This window comes from Homalodisca vitripennis, chromosome X (assembly GCF_021130785.1).
Source record: "Homalodisca vitripennis isolate AUS2020 chromosome X, UT_GWSS_2.1, whole genome shotgun sequence".
Taxonomy (NCBI): domain Eukaryota; kingdom Metazoa; phylum Arthropoda; class Insecta; order Hemiptera; family Cicadellidae; genus Homalodisca; species Homalodisca vitripennis.
Window position 1 is genome coordinate 41,125,863 of NC_060215.1, and position 23,529 is coordinate 41,149,391.

At 35.2% G+C, this 23,529-nt stretch overlaps 2 protein-coding genes across 4 annotated transcripts in view; one reads left to right on the forward strand and one right to left on the reverse strand.

The window, feature by feature from the left end:
- Positions 1-2,823: 2,823 nt before the first annotated feature.
- Positions 2,824-16,544, reverse strand: LOC124368956 (DNA polymerase epsilon subunit 4). Its single transcript, XM_046826530.1, has 4 exons — positions 16,246-16,544; positions 13,443-13,559; positions 10,745-11,053; positions 2,824-3,434 (listed from the first exon to the last, which is right to left on the reverse strand). Exons 1-4 carry the CDS (start codon positions 16,363-16,365, stop codon positions 3,294-3,296), a joined length of 687 nt encoding a protein of 228 aa, XP_046682486.1. The 5' UTR covers positions 16,366-16,544; the 3' UTR covers positions 2,824-3,293.
- Positions 16,545-21,718: 5,174 nt separating this feature from the next.
- LOC124368958 (guanine deaminase) overlaps positions 21,719-23,529 on the forward strand; it is a 77,925-nt gene continuing 76,114 nt past the window's right edge. Inside the window, exon 1 of one of the 3 annotated variants that reach the window (XR_006923023.1) lies at positions 21,719-22,040. Coding sequence is in view for 1 of the 3 variants with exons in the window: in XM_046826531.1 (XP_046682487.1) it covers positions 22,012-22,040 (29 nt within the window). In the remaining 2 variants the exon portion in view is untranslated. Of the gene's footprint in view, positions 22,041-22,084; positions 22,194-23,529 lie in introns of those variants that run through there. The other 2 variants (XM_046826531.1, XM_046826532.1) reach the window with 2 other exon arrangements.

The window sequence follows — 23,529 nt, forward strand, 5'->3', positions numbered from 1 at the left end:
TACATTATTTCTTATGATCTGTATTTTTTAAACCCCTTACTCATATTTCACATAAGCTTTGAATTAACAGTGATATACTATCCAAATCTTTAGAAATAAGGGGGTGTGTGATAATTTTGTCCAGGAGTGTAGGAACTCATAACAAGTGACACCTCATTTTAAAGTATTATAAAAAGAAAAAGAATTACACCAAATAGAGGTCTCTAATGTTACTATATCAAATTTGGTGGCTAATTAAAGTTCAAATGGTTTTATAAAATCCTATCACTTGTAAATAATTTTGTAATGGAAAATACTGTACAATTCTTGAAATCTCACCTCAATTTCACTCAGATGAGATGCTCGAAATGGCTGCCACATACTTCTTCCCAAAAATAAAGCCTGAATTCGAAACACAAGTAGGACACCAAAACTGCTAGAGTAACATTAGAGACCTCTAGTTTGTGTCATTTTTCTTCTTTTTTTATAATACCTTTAAAGTGAGGTTCCACTTGCTATGAGTTCCTTTTTAAACATTTTGGCTTGCACCAAAACTACCTATTTTTGGAGGGTGGGTAAAATATTTTCATACATAAAAAAATTCCTCAGTTGGTCATAAAACGCACCCCAAAGTAATCATGTCATCTCTACACATAAGAAAGTTAATATGAGGGGGGGGGGTTGAGACTTTTAAGACACCTAGTTTATGTATAAATAAGAAATTATAATATGTGTTACACTATACAAAGGCATTCTATTAATTTGATCTTAACATGAAAAAAACTAAGACTGTCAGCTTTTGCTCTTTCAACCTCCTCCATATTTAGGGATAACATCATTAGCTTGAAAGCAACTTGTCAGTGGTAAGTAGGTGGTCAGAAAATCATTGTCTTAGGCTGAAAAATGTTAATTTATGCATTTAAACAAACATTTTATAACAACCAGAGCTCCAATATTAACTTAAGAAAGATCTCAATTAATAATGTTGATTTGTCAAGTTGTGATATATTAAGAATTCTTTGAGTCAGCATAGACTCAGAACTTGCTTTGTTGGTAATGTTGAGATGATATGTCATTACGTATTATGTAATAAGCACACAGACAGACAGAATAATTGTTCTGTTGCAACTATTATTGTTGCCGAGGATGCCAATGTTGCAACTGATAAATATTTGGGCTGATAAATATTTGGGTTTTTTTCATTGAATATTTAATCCCTGTGTTTGGCTAAAGCTTGAATTAGGAACACCTCACTGTTCTTTGACGTTGATGAAGTTTTGACATTAAATTTGATTTTTATATTAAAGTGACTAAAGTAAATTATTGACCCCTTAACGGTTTTGTTTTTGTACCTAAAATTATGCTGTTTTTATTACAGAGACAGAGTTATACAGTTTAGATATACGAGGTCTGTCCAAAAAGTATCCGACCGCCGACCAGTAGGTGGCCGCGGCATAATTGACCGGCTCGAACCGGTTATTGGAGGGGAGGGGCAAGTCTACTCCTTCCCATATTAGGCATTGTATACAATCCGGCCACTAAGTGAGTCACAGCGCTCTGTTCCGTACAGTACTGCCGTGTGTGTGCGTCGCATTTCAATATGACTGAACATGTTGAGCAGTACATTTGCATTAAATTTTGCCAAAAACTTGGCCATTCAGCCTCAGAGACGATTACTATGATACAGAAAGTTTATGGTGACGTGTCTATGGGCGATACACAAATAAAAGAGTGGTTTAGGCGGTTTAAAAATGGCAGCATATCAGTGGAGAGTGATGACCGATCTGGCAGGCCTTCAACGGCCAGAACGCTGAAAATGTGAACGTATTCGTGCAGCAATTAATGAAAACCGCCGATTGACTGTCTGAGAGCTGGAAGAAGATTTGGGAATACCAAAGTCGTCAGTTTGTAACATTTTACACAAAGATTTAAAAATGAACAGTGTTTCAGCAAAATTTGTTCCATGGCTGCTGACAGAAGACTAAAAGAACTGTCGACTTGAAATCGCACAGGACAATTTGGATTTGATCAAAAGTGACCCAGGGCTATTTTAAAAAGTTATTACTGGTGATGAGTCATGGGTTTATGGCTACAACCCTGAAATAAAGGCTCAATCTTCACAGTAGAAAACTCGCGAAGAGCAACGGCCGAAAAAAGCAAGACAAAGTCGAAGCAATGTCAAGACAATGCTGACAGTTTTTTTTACCAGGACGGCATTGTTCATCACGAATATGCTCCAAGAGGCCAGACAGTGAATAAGGAGTATTAGTGGACTGAGCCGACCACAGAAGCCTGTCAGAAGGATGCAACTTCTCACTAGTCTTTGTTTTCCCATTAAAGTAAAAATAATGTAGTTAATCAAACTAATTACTTAGTTTAGATTCATTTATCTCTTAACTCTCAAAAGATTCATTGGCCCTTCAATCCCGGATTGATTTTTTAATTTATTCTCACTCTTAAACAATTCAGTAGTAGATTTATGGAAAATGTCTCATTTTTAAGATATTAGTAATATGCATTCAAATGCTTTTTATTTTTATGGGTTATTTAGAAAAGTTATCTCAAACTATTTTGTACTTCATCATTTAAATATTTAAAATATTTTCTTTACAAAATAAAGTAAAAAGCGTTTGGATGCACATTCAATATATTTTTAAAATGAAAAATCTCCCATAACGATACAATAAAATAAGGTTGTAAAAGTACATGAGGCTTAACATTGCTCTTATAAGGGAAGTAGAAAAGCTTGTTTCACTACAGCCGGTACTAAAGTAAATGATTCAGTGACTAATACCGATTAAAATATACTATCTACAATACCAAATAAGACATTGAAATAAATCATTCAATATAAAAAAACAACATATATTTAAATTACAATTCAACACAACAATAACAAATAGCCCATTGGGCTGAAAACAACTAATTTTTCCTTCTTTTAACTTTAAAATATTATTTTACAGCACTTTACTTTCTTCCTGGAGTATTACATTTTTTCATTAATACATAATAAGCTAAGATAAATTAAAAATCATACTTGAACACAACAACCATCATACATTTACAGTATGGTCAAGCATAGCAAGAATAAACAAGTCTATTAAGCTTATACTTACAGTTCTATCAGTTTAAAACAAGTACTATTGTAATTATTTATTGAATTTTTTTTCTTTAAAATTAAATTGTATCATAAAATACATTTAGTGCTGGAATATATTGAGTAAAGAAGAAATTAATAACTTAAAATTACATTTGAAAATTTTCTTAACGAGAATAAAATTAATAAACTTGAATAACAGTTTATAAAATTGTCCTCATGGATATGCGTCCTCCAAAAACTCATAACACTCATTATTTGTAATAGCAGTTTGGACGTCTTGTGGTCTTACAATCTTCTTTTTATTTCCAAGTGTAGCTAGATAGGAATGCCTGGCGAGTTTTTTAATGAATAACTCCTGCAAACAAAGAACATATATATATATATATATATATATCAAAAGAATATGACATTTTCACTAATTAAATATTTATTATATATTAAGGATCTTTCAGTCCTCGCAGATTATTTTAGAGCCTGGAAGCTAAATCCAAATCCTACTAAAACTGAAGTATCATGTTTCCACCTAAATAACAGACTGGCGAACTACAAGTTAAATGTAACTCTTGATGGTGTCAAACTGAAACATAATGAACATCCGCAGTGTCTGGGAGTTACCTTAGACCGATCTCTCACTTTTAAAAGTCACCTTCAAAAGTCAGCAGCAAAGCTGAAAACAAGGGCTAATATAGTACAGCATCTTGCTGGATCAACTTGGGGAGCCAACGCAAAAGTACTGCGTACCACTTCTTTGTCCCTTGTGTATTCCGCTGCTGAATATTGTGCTCCTGTGTGGCTTAATAGTGCACATGTGTGAGAGGTCGATGTCGTTCTTAATAGGGCCATGAGGACAATTACTGGAACTCTCATGGCAACACCAACACCTTGGCTCCCAGTGCTGAGCAATACAGCACCACCTGAGATTAGACGCAAAGAGGCTCTTCTGAGAGAGTTCAATAAGATCGTGTCCAATCCTTATTGGTGGACCATGTTGGGAGGAGTGGATCGGAACTGGTGGTGGACTGCGACGCCAACTCGCACAACGAGGCGTGGGGCAGCACCAACACTAACAACAGAGGTAAGTTGCTTCTGGAATACATAATGTCCCGTAGTCTAATGATTGCAAATGTGGGAAATGTGCCCACGTTTCGCACGAGGACGCGTAAGGAGGTGTTAGATGTGGCGAAGATGTCGGAGGGTATGACTGGTCGGATACATGGCTGGCATGTGTCTGACGAGCCCTCCCTCTCTGATAATGCTCACATCTGTTTTAAGATCAGTGAACAGATGCTGGAAAAAGTTCAGTATAGGAATCCGAGGAACACAAACTGGGTATCATACAAGGAAAACCTCAGGGCAAAGCTAGAGTCTGATTCTACTAATGGGAAACGGATTCACAGCGCAGTGCAGGTTGACGAATCTGCCGAAAGTCTTACTTCTGCGATTGTGGGCTCCTTCGATCTCAGCTGTCCGGTTATCAATAGGAATAGATCCAAGGTAGCCTGGTGGAGCACTGAACTGGCCTCTTTGAGGAAGAGGGTCAAGGCTTTATTCAGGAGAGCCAAAACTTGGGGCACTTGGGAGACCTACCACGAGGCTCTTGCACTGTATAACCGCAAGGTTCGTACGGCTAAGAGGCTAGCCTGGAAGAAGCTCTGACCGATATCGATAGTGTGCAGGTTTGTGCAAGGCTACAAAAGCTACTAGCAAAGAATCCCATCTCGCCGCTTGGTAGTCTCAAGGGCGATCAAGGTGTTTACATTACTGAACCGGAAGGAGTTCTAAAAGTTATGATTGGAACATACTTCCCGGAATGTATTGTTCATAAGGATGATCAACCACGCGACAGTGAGGGGAGACATGCGGGCCGCGCCACCCATTTGCAGTGGAGTCTGGCGCACCGTATTGTGACCTTCAGAAGGATTGAATGGGCGATCAACTCTTTCAGTCCTTACAAAGCTCCTGGGGGTGACGGGGTGAGACCGGTTTGCTTGCAGCAGGGGTTGGATATTCTCCTTCCCCAGCTGTGCAGACTGTTCAGAGCCTCCGTGGCTCTCAGGTACATTCCAGTATCCTGGAGAGTGTCCAGAGTAGTGTTCATACCGAAGCAGGGGCTGGGCTGGCATGGATCGGCCGAAGTCTTTCAGGCCGATATGCCTGTCCTCCTTTCTTAAAACCATGGAGAAAATGGTTGCCAGGTTTGTTTGGGAGGGAGCTCTTTCGGAGCGACCTCTACATCCTAACCAGCATGCCTAAACTCCATGAAGGTCATGCGACTCGGCCCTGCATCAATTGGTATGCAGGTTGAGAAGACGCTGGCGGCAAAAGAGGTAACCATAGGTGTCTTTCTAATATCGAAGGAGCCTTTGACAATACAGCCACTCGATTATCAATGCGGTCTCAAGACGTGGTGTTGATGGTCAGGTGTGTGACTGGATAAGGGCCTTGCTCACGGACAGGGTTGTTGTCACAACCCTCATGGGAGCAAGTGTTAATGCGAAGACTATGAGAAGCTGTCCGCAGGGCGGTGTCCTCTCTCCTCTTCTGTGGAACCTGGTAGTGGATGACCTGCTAAATTCTTTGAATAGCAGCGTTGTCTTTGCACAGGGGTATGCAAATGATATTGTGATTCTTGTGAGTGGCAAGTTCAACACAACAGTCACGGAACTGACCAATGCTGCTCTGAACATGGTGGGAAATTGGTGCGATTAGGTTGGCCTCACTGTCAACCCCAACAAGGCTGCTGTGGTTGCCTTTACCAGGAGGCAACAGATGGAGGGCATTGGTCCCTTTCTATTCAAAGGCTCTTCCATTGAGCTGAAGTCTGAGGTCAAGTACCTGGGCGTGATCCTAGATAGGGTTCTAAACTGGGGACCTCATCTAGAAAGGGTCATTGCCAGGGGGAAATGGTCTCTAATGCAATGCAGACGTGTGATAGGTGGGCCCTGGGGACTGAAGCCGAGGCTCTTGTACTGGCTTTATGTTTCCGTGGTCAGACCTGCACTAATGTACGGAGCTGTCGTCTGGTGGGCAAAAACGGGAGACCAAGACGATGGTAGCTTGTCTGGGGGGTATCCAAAGGATGGCCTGCCTTGCTATCACTGGGGCTTTTCCTAGTGCACCAGGCGCTGCTCTGGGCTGTTGTCTTAACCTCACCTCCCTGGACATTGTCATTCGGGCTATGGCGAGGAGGAGTGCCTACTGTCTTCAGCAGATGGGGCTCTGGTCGGGCTGCAGCGGTGGGCACTGCAGAATTAGCACCCTGATACAGGAGGATGCTCTGCACATGATCTCTGATCAGATGCCACAAAAGTTTTCCTTTGACAAACCCTTTAGGATTATTGTACCCTCCAGGGATGATTGGTCAGAGGCAACAACACCTCTTCCACCAGCGAAGTTCGAATGGTTCACAGACGGCTCTAAAACAAAAAACGGCACAGGCGCTGGAATTCTGGGAGTGAGACCATGTAGGGAGCTGGTGGTCCCTATGGGTCCGTATCCGACAGTCTTTCAAGCGGAGGTCGCAGCTATTATGGAATGTACTCGTGAGAATCTTCGTCTACGATATAGGAGCAAGACGATTAATATTTTCACGGACAGTCAGGCAGCGCTGATGGCGCTGGACTCTTGCGTGATCAAATCCAAACTGGTTTGGGATTGCTATCAGGCCGTTTCCTCCCTTCCCAGAATCAACAATGTAACCGTTTGTTGGGTTCCTGGTCATGAGGGAATTCTTGGGAACGAAAGAGCTGATGCCCTGGCCAACCAGGACTCAATTATGACAATTATGACAGGCCCTCAAACGTTCTGCGGTGTTCCAAGGTGTGAATCCGCTAGGGTTGTCTCTAAATGGATTCGCGCGGAGCTTGAGAGAAGGTAGAGGTTGCATCCAGATTTGAGAATGAGTAGAATGGTATTACAGTCACCTTCCTCCAGGGTGGCTTCGGACCTTCTCTCATTAAAAAAATCAATGTCTTCTCAGGTTATTGGTCTCATTACGGGACATCGTCACCTGAGGAAGCATCTTCACAGAGTCGGCATCCTTCAGAAGGATCCGCTCTGTAGAAGGTATAATGAGCAGGAGGAAACTGCTGAGCACCTGCTCTTTGATTGCCCTGCAATAGCAAGAGAGCGGTATGCCATCTTTGGTAGTCTGGACAGAGAAGGTGAATTTTCCCAGGAGGACTTGATAGGTTGTTTTCGGCGGTTTGTAGAACTGCTGAAATTGTAGACTGGTGGGCCTCATGGTGTATTTCCGGGGTGAGCAAAAAGCCCTTGAGGCTTAAGTGCATGGAAGTAGGCCGCCCCAAGGGGAAAAAAAACCATCTCTTCCTTAAGCTGTGACGTCTAGTGAAAAAACAAAATAAAGTGATCAGGAAAACTGCCAGAGGAAATTTAACAGTAAAAAAAAAGGAAATGTATCCTGGTAAAAAACCGTTCACCGGTCTTTCACTCTGTTTCATTTGCAAGTGTTGACAAGCCGTGTGTAGTGGTTTCTAGGGTGTGCAGTATACAAGACTGGGGCTGTTCAGCTTAATGAATGTCAGTTGCCTAAGAACTGTAATATTTTGTTGAGCCTAAGAACATTTATCAGCATCTGGTACATGTTTTGTGGTACTTCAACTTGTTTATAATACTGTTATAAACTGTACCCATACTCACATGAACTTTTTAAACTATCATTTCCACAGTGACTCGGCAGTCAGTACGAATTATGTCATCAATTCAACTTTCCAGTGAGGGAGTTGAAACTTCAACTGGCCAGGACGGTGTTCGTCAGTCACTGAGTTTCAACCATTTTTGAACTGGTCTACCCACTTTTAAAAATCTGCATGATTCATACAATTTTCACCATGCACCTTAGTCATTCTAGAGTATATATTCAGTGATTTTTCACTTTCAGCAAGTAAAAAACGAATAACAGAACGTTGTTCAACTAAGATGGAATTTTCAAGTGGATTTGCCATAATTAAATGTATTTTTGAGGTTATAAAAAGAACAATGTTAATCAATCAGCTGATCAGGACTTATCGCAGAGATGCCAACTTAAAGCTATAAAAGTACCAAAATTACCCTAGCAACAGTTTTCTTACCAGACCTGGTTGCCTCTTTAATTATTGAATGAACCTCGTAATTTAGATAAAATTAATGGTCAAATGTATCTCACTGAGTACGCTACTTGATGGAAATCAAGACATAATAAATTATTTAAATACTGAAAAAATGTCTTGACCATATACCTGTATTACTTGTACTTAACCGACTATCAGTAAATAAATAATTTGATAGAAAAACTCAACTACTCATTGATTAAATTAATTAAACATGATTTAATAATTAGTTAATCTCAAATAATGTTATGAATGATGAAGTTCTAGAAGATGCTGCTTCTGGCTGCTCATGTGAGGGTCTCTCTGACAGTTTTGAGATACTGCCTCACAGTATATACTGCAATAATCTTATCTGATTGTCGGGGTACCTATCAGTATATGACAGCACCTTGGTTTCATCAGTGTACTTGTGCTGTCTTTTTGAAAACATCAATTTCATGAAGTCAGCTATCTAGTGAGAGTGTCAAGCTATGATTTTAAAGCTAGTCTCAAAATTGCCTTTGGTTCTAGTGCTTATGTTTCTAGGTGATATTTGGAATTTCGAAGGAGCTGTAATTCACTGTCACTCAAGGCAGACACTGCACTTATTTAATAATTGAAGCTTCCCTATGATTAAATCTGCCGCAGTGCAAATAAAATTGCAGGATTTCTTTAAAGTAAAAAATCTATTCCTCAATAGGTATCTCACGATTTAACAGATGAGCAGAAAACTGAGTGTGTGAAAATCAGTCAGCAGATCCTCCAACAGATTATTTCCAAAATTGTCATTGGTGATGAGATATACATACCATTTTATGACATTCACACTTAACGAGAGAGTCACGTGTGAGTGTTTTAAACAAAACATTCTCCACATTGGACAAGAAACAACAATCAGTAAAGAAAGTAATATAAACTGTTTTCTTCAAGAGTATGAGACTGATGAAGGCTATTAAGCTTGAGGGGAAAAAAGACTGTCACAGCCAGTTGGTGTACTGGACAATGTTTGCCAGAAGTTCTTCAGGACTTGAACATCAAGTGTTAAATTTTATACTATGACAATGCCTCTTCCACAATGCTGCTAAAACAATAGAGTTTTTGGCAGAAAATGGCATCAAAACAATGCAGCACTCCACTTATTCACCCAATCCTGATATGTGCAATTTCATATTATTCTTCAATCTGAAGAAATTGGTCTTCGCTTTTCTACGGAAGCTAACAGTGATGATGAGATAGTAAATATTTTTACTCCATTCCAAAACTTGAGAGGTTGGGTGATTTCAATGGGTGGAAAATCCTAATGACTTTAAAATTGCATTGATGCTGGAGGGAATTACTTTGTCAGGCTTGACATTTTCTTAAGACTAGCACAAGAACTCTTTAAATATATCTCAAAACATTCAGAGTGACCCAGTATCAAAGTTTAGCGAAAAGGATTGTGATTTCCATCTTTGCTTCTAGAAAATGTTAATAATGATGTAATTTGATTATTTGGATTAATTTATTTACATAAAAATCATTACGTTCACCAATTTGTTAAGTTCCATTCATTACTTATTTGACAAGAAATTTAGTATAGGCTAATTAATCGTTATGAAATAAGTTTGTAAAAATCATATATTGTCTTTTATTAAAATTTAAAGTTGTCTCTCTCTCTCTCTCTCTGTCTCTGAAAATTAACTAAATAAAAAAACAGATTTTTAACTACATGGCTTTTAAATTTATTAAAATTATGTGACAATGATACAGCTATTGCTTGGTGTTCTACTGAGAAATGTCTATGCGTCAATTCCTACAGTAAACTATGACGCAAATGCAGCACACTTGCAATCAACAGTACTTTACTAGCTTTATGCATGTTACAAAGATATTTAGCCCAAATGAGAAATTTTTTACTCCAACAGAGATTATTATGAATAATTGACATTCTGGATGTTTTTTAACACATAGAAAAGACTATGAAAAACCATGAACATATTAAAAGTTACGTAATAAATTAGTTTTAAATGAGCCAAGTTGAAATAGTGATTCAGCAAGAGATAGTTAAAATAAGGATATTATTTAAACCTGTGTTATATGTGTACTATTGTAATTACATTATATAGTACAAACAGTTTGGCCACAAATACTTCGAAAATGATTTAACATTTTACATCTCTTTTGATGACGCCATGAAGACCAAGTAACAAAGAGAAGAATAAAACAACAAAATAAGTTGTCTAAAGCAACCTCAGAGAATTAAAGGCATTCAATGTTCTATTTCTTCTAACTAGATTGTTTACTTAAAAAATGTACCAAAAATTTAGAATTTCGCTGACTGTAAACAAGTTTTTTTTAACTGAAAGGATTTATTTGGCTATTTTAAATTTGGTTAGGAAGGAACAATGTTGGCTTGCATACTTGGTAAAGCACAAGATAAATCATCTATCTACCAGACTGAATGAATACAAAATTACCAAGAATCAATATTAGATCAAAGTGTAAACGTAATCATAAAACTGTTTAATGAAGTATATGTCATAATAAAATTTTATTAATAATAGTACATTTTCACCACTGACATGAATTAAATGCTTACCGTTGCTTTGCTGACTAGAAATACCGCCTCATTATTCGGGTTCGAGACCTCAGGGTCCTTCTTCATAATGCTCTTAATTTTTGATTGAGGTAACTTTATTATCTTATCTGAGGAGCTTGCACTCCTATTTTCCTTGTTAGCAGGCTTTATAATCTTCTTTGAGAAGCTTGCAATGCCATGTTCTCGATCATCTCCCTCATCTTCGCTATGGCTTATTGTTATTTCAACTATACCTTTATTAAAAAACGCTGCGCTTAGTTTAGAGAATTTGCCTTTTTTTTCAGACGGTAGAACTTCAACTGGTGCAGTCTGAATCAGCAACAATAAAATTAATTAACAACTTGAAGCAACATCACATCAATTGAATATTTGAAAGTAAATGAGAATAACAGATTTTGAGTAAAGTGTAGCCTTCTTACTAGTTAAGATAACTATATTATAGTAAGTATCAATAATTAATATTCCAACGAGAAATGGCAAACAAAGGAGTTCAACAGTTTTAGATGAACCACAGGGATTTTATACAGACAGGTCACGGAATCCTGATTACAAACTTTATACCTTCACCACCTGAAAAAAATGACCTGGACACTTTTATGATTTTATATTTGAATAAAATATAGGGAAGATGTCATGATTTAGCAGTAATGAAAATTCACTAGAAAGAATACAAATTTAAAGCTTAAGAGTTCATTAATTCTCAAAATTACAAAAATATTAACGGTTTATGTATACAATACTGATAAGATACTTTTCAAACTAGGCCAAGAATACAGCTGATCAGTAATTCACGGTTACATTCAACCCCATTTAATTCAAACACATGTTTTATTTATCTGTTGTTGACAGGAAAATAAACAAATAAAATTGAAATTCAGATGTTGATGTGTAATAAGTTGAATCCAGTAGACATTTCATTTTGAAAATGTTCATTGTCAATTAGTTGCTCTTTAAGTCAGTCAATCATGTAGAGTTGCTAGTCTTCCATTATGTGCGTTCTCTGATGGTATATGGGGGTAGCCCATAAATTTGATGGATATTGGCAAATTATTTAAACCAGCACGGACTATACTAGCAAATTGATAAATGAAGAAAATTATATCAAGACCTATAGTTTTCAGAATCCTCAAGAATACAAAAATGCTTTAGAGAAAACATTGTAACTCAGTAGGAGAGACAGCAACGAAATATCAACAAAAAATCAACTGCTATCTAGTAGAAAATAATTTGGCTTATAGACAAATGGCCGGAAATATAGGAGCTGAGTTACTTTAACTCTACTGGATAGACGTGCTTGGGTTTCAGATGATCCTGTTAAATTTTACTTTGATATACAGTGTAAATTAACAACCAACACTTATTTTTTCACACCGACAATAAGTCATACAAATACAAATTACACAATCATTAAATATCCACACAAGTTTTGACATGTTACAATATCTCAATAAAACAGTCAAAGAACCCTTGCTGTGGTTCAGATAAAATGACCTTTTACAAAATAAAGTGAAACCCATTTTATTCAGCATAAGACAAAAAATTATTATTTTCCTCTGTTAAGTTTCTAGGAATATTTATTGATGGTAATTTAATGTGTAACTCCCATGTTAGATACATTTCCAAGTGATTAACCAGATTATTTTTTTTTTACTTAGACACATAACGAACTGTGTACCTGAGAACTATGTAAAATCTGCATACCATACCGTTTTTCAATCTATAACCAGGTATGGTCTAGTCATATGGGACATAGCGTTAAAATTAACATCATTATATAAAAGAAGGCTATGAGGGTAACAACGGAAGCACAGCCACTGGACCATTGCATACCACTTTTTATCAAACTAGAGTTACAAACTGTTATTAATTTATATATTTATAACTGAAAATCATGAATGCTGAAAAATAACCCTTCTCTCATTTTTAGCAATTATATATATATATAATATATAAAACTATAATACTAGAAATATATAAATAATATTGTAATAGGGCGTTGTAGGCTTAGCAAAACACAACAGATTCATCTGCTAACTTCTCAAAAAATGTATAACAAATTAAAAATTAATTCAGAAATATCTAACAAAACCTTTTACAACTAAACTGTATGACTGGTTGCTCAAAAATCTATTTTATAATCTCTCAGAATTTTTCAGTATTCCATATATAAATTTATAGAGGGTTTGGTTCTGTACTTTATATTTATTGTTTTTAATGTTCTGTTTTGTAAAACAGTACATTTTACATTGGAGTGTGTTTTAACATTTTAATATTCTAAAATATATGCAAAATATGTATACATGAGAACGTTGTTTTGACTTATTTTTTATGAATACATGACTTTGTCAATGCTTCCTGTAAAATGGTTACAAAATATTAATATTAATAATATAACTACTGTGGAAATACACGCTTTTAATTTGATTTGATTTCATCGTATATCAACTAAAATGAAATTCACATTAACTGACAAATGAAGCCGAGTTTTAAAAGTGGCTGCTAAACCGTTCATTGTGTAGTCTAGAGAAGTTTGAAAGCAATTATTAATTCTGACCTTTCAGCTAACCAATTTAGTCAACATCTTGTACAAGGTATATTTTTAAATTTTAACACTAAAATAAAATTGTTAGGGTAAATTGAGACATTAATATTTTTAGGGAATATTTTAATATAGATTTATGACTTTGACTATTATTACCTCAACTGCACTGGTGTCCACACAGTCCTCTTTTGGTCCAAGACCCTCTTCTTCAAGACTTTCTATACTTAAATTAAATTCTTGACTAAGAGTTTCAAACTGTAAGGAAGTTTGGGACTGCAACAAAACCAATATTACTACTAGAAGCAACAATATACAAGTAAAGCAAATAGGAATAAAAGATTTTAAGTATATTGTAGTCTTGTTACTAGTTTACAAAACAGTTCATAGCAAGTAACAATAATTAATAGTCCGATGAGCAATGGCCAATAAACGATTTCATCAGTTTCATGTGAAGTCTGAAACACAGAGATTCAGACAGACCACTGAATCTAGCTGATAAAAAATTAAACACATATTTGCATTGTTTACTAAACACAAATCCATTAATTTAAAATTATACATAAAGTGAACCTTAGCTTAAAAAAAACAAGCTGCAATAATTAATTAAAATTTATACCTATCTACATCATTATTACAAAACACACTCACTTTCATTCCATTTGCATCCCAATACCACACCCCAATGCCGCTAACCGATATACCCCCCCAGCATGCTTCAAGACCCTGACCTCCGCCCCGAAACGAGTGCACTTATCGATGGCTCTGATATTTACCAGAAGAGCATCCCACAACCGACAGGCAAAAACTATAAACAGATGTACGGGACTGTCTCATTTCAGACTGGAACCAAACTCTGCAGACTGGGTACTAAGACTAATGCAAATTCCATGAAACTTGATAAGCATATTTTTAAACCCATTATTTACATATAGTAAAAAAAGAACTTCCCAGGTTTATCCTTATATCGGTTCTTGCTTTCTGGCACCCAAAATGAAGGAATGTCAGCGAGGAGGTGACCACTCTGTCCCTATCTACTATTTCTTGATAGGCTATATAAATAGGTAAACGCATAACTATGTATTATAAACATAAAAAATTAACGAGCGCTCACGTGGTCTGAGCTGCAATTTAGGAACTATCTCGAAGGAAGGTTTTTTTATAACGTAATAGAAGGGTGCCAGGCACCACCGAAGCCCGTACTGATGGTCAGGGGCATTTCCGATTGGTACTTTCCCGACCTCAGATCATGTAGATTGTCCGTGGTCTAATGTCAGAAAGATTGGATAATCTGGGACATGATCTGAGGTTGAGAAAGTAGCGATCAGAAATGCTCCTGGCCATCAGTGTGGGCTTCGATGATCCCGCACTTCTAGCGAAATAAGAAAAACATCACTTGAGATAATACAAAAAATTCAAGCTCAGATCACTCGAGCACTCGTAAAGGTTTTCTATAACTTTGGTACTACTAATCCAAACCTACTTACGTAGCCTAATAGACTTATATAGCTTAGTAGATAGGGACAGAGTGACCTCCTTCTCGTTGAAATAGTTTCCTTTTGGCAGGCAGAACCGATAGTCATAATGCCATGTAATTTTTACTGTAAGTAAAATAAAGTATAATTTGTCCAATAATCTAGTTTTTGTAGGTCCCCGGTAAGAAAAATTCTTTTAAAAATAGTCGCATCCAAATACCAAAGTACCGAATAATGTATAAAACAAACATTAATTTAATAAATAGGCAAAACTAATCCTATAATAACCTCGTTCTACGTACTTGATAACCACATGGTAACTTCCAATCACATTAAAAGATTGATTTTTCATTTAAAAACAACACATGATCACACAAACAAATTATACTCTTACTTTAGTGCTTGGGGATCTGTATCAGACTGCTACACACACAAAATTCTAACCCTACAAAAAAGAGCACTGAGAATTTTAGAGTCCTAGTTGGGTTGCATTGTTGTTACCGTAAATTTTTTATATTTATATACTGTAGTAACTTAATATTATACCTAACTGCAAGTCTTCTTCAAACTTGCAAATTTGTATCATTAATAAGTTAGCGTATTTATTAATTAATATTTATAGAAGTATTGTCATTTTGCTAATTTGTATTATGCATGTACTTCTTGTAATCAATTGTAATAATGGCTACTGCCATTGGAAATAAATAAATAAAAGTCACTACATCCTCAAGAACACTGCAAGCTTTTTTCATATCAAATCGGTTCCTAACTCTCCCAGCCCTCTATATCCTAGAAGCAGTAACATTTTTAAAATTAAACCCACCCAAACTTAGAAATTAAGTCCGTAAATATAACTTAAGAAACACCAAAATAAACTTTTAATATTCCACAACATAGACTAACCAAAACCAGCAAAACACCACAAATTATGGTGGCTTAATGTTTTAATACACTTCCATAAAACTTGAAATATATAAACAACACTAAAGCTTTATTGAAACAACTCAAAGAATATCTCTTAACTACTACAACATAAATGAATTTTTTAAAGACCATTCTGACTAACAAAACCAACACACATACACATGACACCATCAGTGACATCAAGAATGATTTTGACGATTCCCTAGTCTTCAATACTACAGTGAAGAGGACCAAGATAAGGTAGCCTACCATAAGAATAAACCATCATTAGTCTTGGATGAACCCAGGAAGTTATATGATTAATTGGTAGCCTAGCATGATTATGAAATACAGTGTTCCAACCTATTTAGTGTAGTCTACTATCAGTGATGTAAAATAAGTTACTGTCAAAAAAAATTAACTTGTAGGTAATTAACAGTATCAATTCAAACAACTATAGTCTTCAAGGTAAAATTATAATATTGTATACCTAGTCTACACAATTCTACCACATGATACATCAATCAGTGAAACACTTTCATTACTATTGCATTTATAATAATCTGTTAAACAAGCTAACTTACATCCTGACTGAGAGTCTCTAAGTTTTGTGATTTTTGTTCCAGAGTAAAACTATTTTCAGATTTTGGTTCAGAAATATTGGCCATCATAGGGTCTCCAGTAATGATATTGTTATACGCCATAATTTATAACAAAAAACAAACAAATATAAAGGAAAATGCAATCACAAAATTGTTAGAACCAAAACACCAGTCACTATCTGAGGCGTCCCACTAACTAAATTAAAGCCTTGAACAAGTATTTCTAAATAATATACGCCTCGTCGCCTCGTCTCGTACTAAAACCAAACACAACTATCTAAAAGTGTAAAAGCGCGGCAAACCTTCTTCTTCTCTTCTCAACTTTTTTCTCATGAACTGAATAGCCAAATTATCTCTTATGTACACGCATCAACTTCAAAGTACATATATTTATGAGCATAATTATGCAATAGGAATCCATCCCTCACTATGTTGGTTTTGAGAAAAATGCAATTAACTTTACCTTTACACAAAAAACATGTATGTTCAGAGCAAAAATTGTAGGGCTTTCTTTTAACATTAGATTATAATATTTTAAACTTAATTTAATAAGCTTTAGTACCCAAACAATCTATTTTTTAGTTTTTTTTGTAAATTTTGTGGCTTGGATCCTTATTGCAATTTTATGATATCGTCTATTGGAAATTTGAAAATAAAGACCATTGTGAGTTGAATTCCTATTACAAAACAAAACATCAATGGTTAGATACACGTTTTAGTGCAATAAACATTAATCAACATAGTGTTTGAACTTCGTTTGTTATATCGTAGGTAGGTTTTTTTTTCTTTCTGGTTAATAAAACAAACATAATTACATCAAAAACTTGTTTAGTAGCTAAAACCTCTAAAATAAGTGATTAAATCAAACACTATTGCTGTACATCGTCTACTTTATTAACTTATGACTATAATCTAAACTTTTGAAACACTTAATTAATCTATATTTTTTATAATGCACTTTTTTATCTCTTTTAAGCCTCAGCTTCTGCTATGTAGGCTGCGATGTTCACTGGTTTATTATTATTATTTTTCAAAGTACACTGTTTCGTGTCTATACATGATTGGCCCTCCCCGGGATTTGAACCCGTGATCTCTCAGTTAGAGAGCCGAGACTATAACCATTAGTCTACGGAGGAGGACAAATAATGCACTTTCTTCAGGCTGTTAATTTAAAAAATCATCTTCCTTGAAATCTAAAGTTTCCACATTATATCTATCTATGTCATCGATTATCGATTCACTACCAATTATTGTTTTGTAAAAGGCTTTAGCATCTGTAGGTATAAGATATAAGATAGACTTCAATTCATTTAATTTTGGGATGCTAATGGGTTTTCCATTAAGCCAGAATTTTTCTACATCTTGAGTAAATTGACTTATTCCCATTGACCTGCCTTTGTGTTTCTTTTGAACATCAATTTCTGTGTAGGGTGTAACAAAATCACAACTTATCTTTATATTCAAAATAAATGGGGTTTATTTGAAAATAGTTATCTGCCTCATTTTCAGCCAACTTTTAGGCTTACCTTGTATATCTTTTTTCTGGTTCATGATGCCTTTTTCTAATGTTACTGAGAAAAACATTGCATTTTCAACTTTTTATACAATTAATGGTTTCTTCTTTTTGCATTTTCTCATCAAATTTATATAATCTTCCAGACTATACATACGCTGTTGCATCTTTAGCGCTAATTCGATGAATGAAAAATCAGTGTCATTAGGAAGATAGCTGTGGCCTGGCACTAAAAATGTTAAAGATACTGATTTGAGTTGGGAGATAATCATCAAAATTCTGTATGGCATCCAAAATACCTTTATATTTCGGTTTTGACCCCCACATGAGTCAGACCATAAATTAATATGGGTTACTGTTGGGTCTAAATATTTTAAAATATATTGTTGTAAACATGAACTGATTTCTTGCGCACCGTGTCCAGCTTCCCCTTTCAACCACACAAAACAGTATCGTTGGTTAGCTTTAGCAGAATGAATTCCTAGGTTGTAGACAGAAAGCTGTCTCTTATAATGTACAACATTATTCAGAAAATTGGGCAGAGATAAAGTCTTCTCAAAATTAAAAGTGATAGTTTCTATTATAATCTCTTGTCTTTGCCTGTTGTGTCGTTTCTCAAGGCCTCCCGGCTCATTTCTTGTGCACACATGTGTTCATCTCTCTTTTCCATCAATTGGGATTTCACATGTAATTTTTTCTCAACTATCAATTCTGGCTTTCAATGAGTCGCACATATTACACGTATCTTTTCAAGGTTACACGTAACCTCTAGATGAATAATTACCATATATTATAGTTTAAGAAACCGTTAAACTGTAACACAGGAATAGTACTTGCACTCCACAATAATAAAACCACCACCTGGCTGGTAACAATACAATACACTGTTATTCTGGAAGCTTTGCTTTGCGAAATGGATCCTTACCACTTCCAATATGGTTGGACCCACTAGAGCCTAGTTTTTGTTGAGCAATAAGGATCCAGTTGATTGGATCTTTGTTACACTTGGATGACTGTGGTCAAAGAATGAATAGCAAGGATGCTACTACTGACATCCATCAAACCATCAACATCATCACAAAAGTCAGGGTGTATTTGGGCAGGTTGATTTGGTGGTAAATATGCAGTGCTAAGAAGAACTGGGGGAAATCCACAAAAGATAAAAAAGCATTAAATTCAGTTAACTGTGACATGGTGTTTCCAAGATCTCAGTTGAACTCACCAACTGGAAGTATAAATTGTCCAATATGATATTTTTAAAGACTTTGGCCAGAGCAGACTCGATAGCTTTTTACATTCACTTGATCACCTGGTTTAAATCTAGGGACGGCATAACTTTGCTTTAGAGTTGATGGCAAAATTCCAGATGCGAGAAGACACCTAAACATGAGAGCCATTTATGCTCAAGTATCGGAGCACAGTGTTTTAAGACATTAGATGGGCCACCATTTGGTATGGCACTCTTGTTTGGGGCAAATTAATCAAGTTTAAGAAGAACATCCAATACCGTATAGTGCATCTGGAAATATATTGGTTCTATCCATAATAAACAGTTGGTGTTGGAACATCAGAGCTGCTAAATATAGATGAAAAAGGTTGGGCGAAGAAATCACGCTTGCTATAAGAGCCATCCACTTCTGTTCCTTTAAGTATAATACGTGCTGGGATAGTAAAAGAGCGTTTAAGTTACTGGGACCAAAATGATTGTATATTTACAGGCCTGCTCTCTTAACCTTTGCGATATGTGACAAATAACAATCTTGGATGAGTATATCCCACTCTCCATTAATTCTACGAAAGTTATTTAGTAAGTACAGGGAAGAGAATATAATGTAAGCCTTATGAATTGATTTTTTCATAATAACTGATCGTTTAGGGTCATGAAAGAACCATGCAGGGATCTTGTTTTATGAATTTTTTTACTAGAGTGATATTTTCTACAAGAAAGGGTATAAGATCGTTAAAGAACCGTTCTGGACATTTCGTCCTTTAAAGTTGGATAGTTTAAATTTTGTATACTGCAAAAAACCACATCTACATCATACTCTCGGAAATATGCAACAATAATTTTACTTTCAAAAGTAGAAGATTGAGAAGCACTGAACTCAAACGTCAAGGCAGGGTGATGTCTATCCTTTTCAGTAAGTCCACCACATTGACTACACCAGATGTTTCAGCCAATAAAAATATGAAATCCAGGATTATTCTTTGATGATAGTTTACAGTATTTTCCCACTCAAGATTATATGTAAACATAATATCAAGGAGAAGTTGGCAAGATACATAGACATTAGGCTGACCCCAGTCTGTCAAATTTATACAGGGCAAGTTGAAATCACCCATCAATATGATCTCAGCAGGTCCATCCGGAACAGTAACAGCTTCATAAACATCATCACAAATGTCAGGGTGTATTTGGGCAGGTTGATTTGGTGGTAAACATACAGTGCTAAGAAGAACTAAGTCTGGAGGAAATCCACACAAGATAAAAACACATTAAATTCAGTTAACTGTGACACGGTGTTTCCAAGAAAAACGATAACGAACTGCTAAGAGAGTATGTCCTCCTCCTAGCTTTTTGTTTGAGAGAACTAATTTATCACATCTGAACGCACTACGACCCTCTTAACCAAGCTCACCGTCATTTATTCTAAAAGTTAGATTTGCTTCTATCATAGCTATAACATAATAAGGTGATGTAGACATTTTTGGTCATACAACTAAGTTTATTTTCAATTAATTTACATTTTGATATCATGATAATGGACTCATTGACTGCCCGAATCTCCTGTCAGTAATTGATTTTCGAATTCCGAATGTTACGAGATCCCAAGACATCTTTTGCAGGCGTGCTATGTCTTCTGTTTACGCATACCACAGCTGTATTCCAAGACTGACGAGGAAAGAAAACAAAGTGTCTGGTGGTGTTGAGTTCTTTGGGTCCTCAAGCAAATCGTTTCGGAGATCTCTGTAGGAATTTATTTAATGTGCATTGTAGATCGATATAAATTGGGCCGTTATTAAATGTTTTGATGTACCTATATATTGTGATATGAGCTTTAGTTGTTATATAATGTTGTTTCTTATTATTTATGATTAAATTATTTTGTTATTTATTTGGATGGTGGTACATTTATTATTTATTAGATGTTATTTATTAATGGTTATTTATTAGGTGGTATTTTAGTTATTTAATTATAGGTGGTAAATTAAACTTCGGCTTTTATTTAACATTTTTCATATTATTTATAATTAATTGATTTTTATATTTATTTTGATGTAGGTGTTAATTTATATGTATATTATGTTAAAATTTTGATATTTTATAGCATTGTTTTCTATTATCTACAATTAAGTGTTGGTGATATTTATTTGGATTTGTTAATGTCTGGCATGCCATCTGTTATTTATATATACATGATATGTACGAAATGGTTTACCGTTGACTCAATAAATAAATAAATTATATTGAGGTTGGAAAACTATGGAAAGTTTTACTTTTATGCATTCTTAACAATTGAAGGAGTATTGTTCTAGAGCATAATTGAGACGTTGTTCTCACCTCTAGATTTTATTCTTCTGCTATTCCTTAATCACAGATTGGAGGTACCTATACTCATGAGGAATTCGATCTCTGGCAATCTTTACAGAAGCAAAAACAGGATCTAAGACTGCAGCAAGATCATAAGAAAATTTAGCATGTACGTTACAAGCGCCTTGGTCATGTTTGAAAAACATCTTCAGGGGACTAGGTTTGTTAGTAGTTCCTTTACCACCTCGGAAACGTTATAATCTTATACAACTAAAACCAGGGTGTGAAACATTAAACAACTGAACAAGTTAATCAAGGTCATGTTTTATACGTGGACATAATAGTAGAATCGGGTAAGCCATACGCCATAACGTTTAATGCTCGTCGAGTCCGATCAAGAGTGGTGACTTTCGCAACTATTTCTTCAACTCTTGCTTAATTTGCTCTAGGAGTACTATTCATATATTTGATTAAACTCTCAATTTAGATTCATTTAACGATACACGCTATTCAAGGGAAGTAAGATTTTTGTTCAGATTGTCCATGTGATTAATGACTGGAAAATATGTTAAAATATCTGTTTAAGCAATCAAATTTTTGATATTTAGAGTCGAGTGACTATTTACGCTCCCAAGACTCCAGCGGTCAACGGTTGAGGCGTCACTACATTTTTTCCTGTACAATTTTGTTATAGTTAAGTGGAATGTGCGTCTTTCCTCGGAAAAGTAATTTGTAAGTTACTTGCTCTTAGAATTTTATTTTTTACCTAGGAAAAGGCACTGATTGCAAACCCATTTAAACCAACTTCATTATTTATTAACTGTGTTTGCTTTGCCATTGTTGTTAGTAGTTTTTTGCGGAATTGGTGGTTGGTGTGTTTGAATCGTAAGTTGGAGTTTTAATTATTTTCCTTTTCTTGTTTTATAACTATAATTAAATAATATCATCTAAAATATAATATAGAATTCAAGTTTTCTGGTAAAAAACCTAACATTTATAAATCAGAAATACTGAACATTGGAGGTTTATTTTCATTTTTATCAAGACGTAGGTAGCTTCTACGGGAATAGGCCTTAACAGCCTAAATTGACATTCATTATTTATATAATTTGACAAATTCTGTAATTCATAAACTAATTGAAATCACAAATTAAACATTGATTTAGTTTATTTCCATGTATTATAGTAACTTCCACTTTCAGGTGATGCTAAGGTTTGGATTCATAATAGTGAAGGCTCAAGACATTCCTTACTGTATTGTCTTAAAAGGTACATATGTACAGAAATAGAATGGAGTGTTACAAATCTACTAACTTAGGGTTCAGGAACAATAAAAATTAATAATAAAATTATTTTACTTATAGGAAAGATATTTTTTTCTAGAAACATTCCTTGTCTTTCAAAAGTTGAAATGGGAGACAATATTTACCAAAACCATTCTCTCCTAGACTTTGGACTAGGAATGGGCAGCCTAAATAATTTGTACCTTCTGAAATTCATCGTAGCCTACAAAACATTTTAAAATATGACAACTACAGGTACTCTATCATATGTTTTGCATTCATAACAGTACATTTTTGTAGATTGTTATTTAAAACGTTATTTTCTTGTTAATGAAATTGGCTGGAGAGGAAATTCATAAATTTAATGTTATTACCTTTTTGAATTCGTCCTCTTGAACAAAACAATATAATCCAAGGTTTAAATAGTAATGAACTTGGAGTGGTTATAGCCTAAAAGAAGAATGGTTTTGTTTATTTAGACTTGATAATAGTTCATATCAGAGTGTCACGAATGCCTCTGATCATCAGTACAAGGTGCAAGGTGTTGTCCGACACTAATGGTGACGAGCGAAAAGCATCCCTCAAAATAATTTCTATTACTAACAGATTTTAGGTCTGATCACCAATGTCTCTAGCCATTATTGTGAACTTGGAAAAACAATATAAGATAGCAAACAAATGTAAATTCAGCAAACCATAACTACTATTTTAAGTCCTAGTTACTATCGTAAATCGTACTGGTTTGCTTAAAAGTAAATTTTTAAAAAACAACGAACTTAACTAACTTTCTACAACTGAAACAAATAGTTTTGATAACATAACTATAATTTTCATTATCTTAATTTAATAAACTTCATGATCTACAGCTTCAGAATTGTATAATTATCTAAATTATGATACTAAACCTTGTCAAAACAGTTCAAAATGTTTTAGATTTC

Bases quoted from the DNA above. Each gene is read 5' to 3' on its own strand.
- LOC124368956 (XM_046826530.1), bottom strand. From the start codon at position 16,365: ATGGCGTATAACAATATCATTACTGGAGACCCTATGATGGCCAATATT. The intron at 13,560-16,245 runs GTAAGTTAGCTT...GTTTTGTTGCAG, and splicing joins TAGAGACTCTCAGTCAGGAT to TCCCAAACTTCCTTACAGTT. The intron at 11,054-13,442 runs GTAATAATAGTC...TTGCTGATTCAG, and splicing joins TGGACACCAGTGCAGTTGAG to ACTGCACCAGTTGAAGTTCT.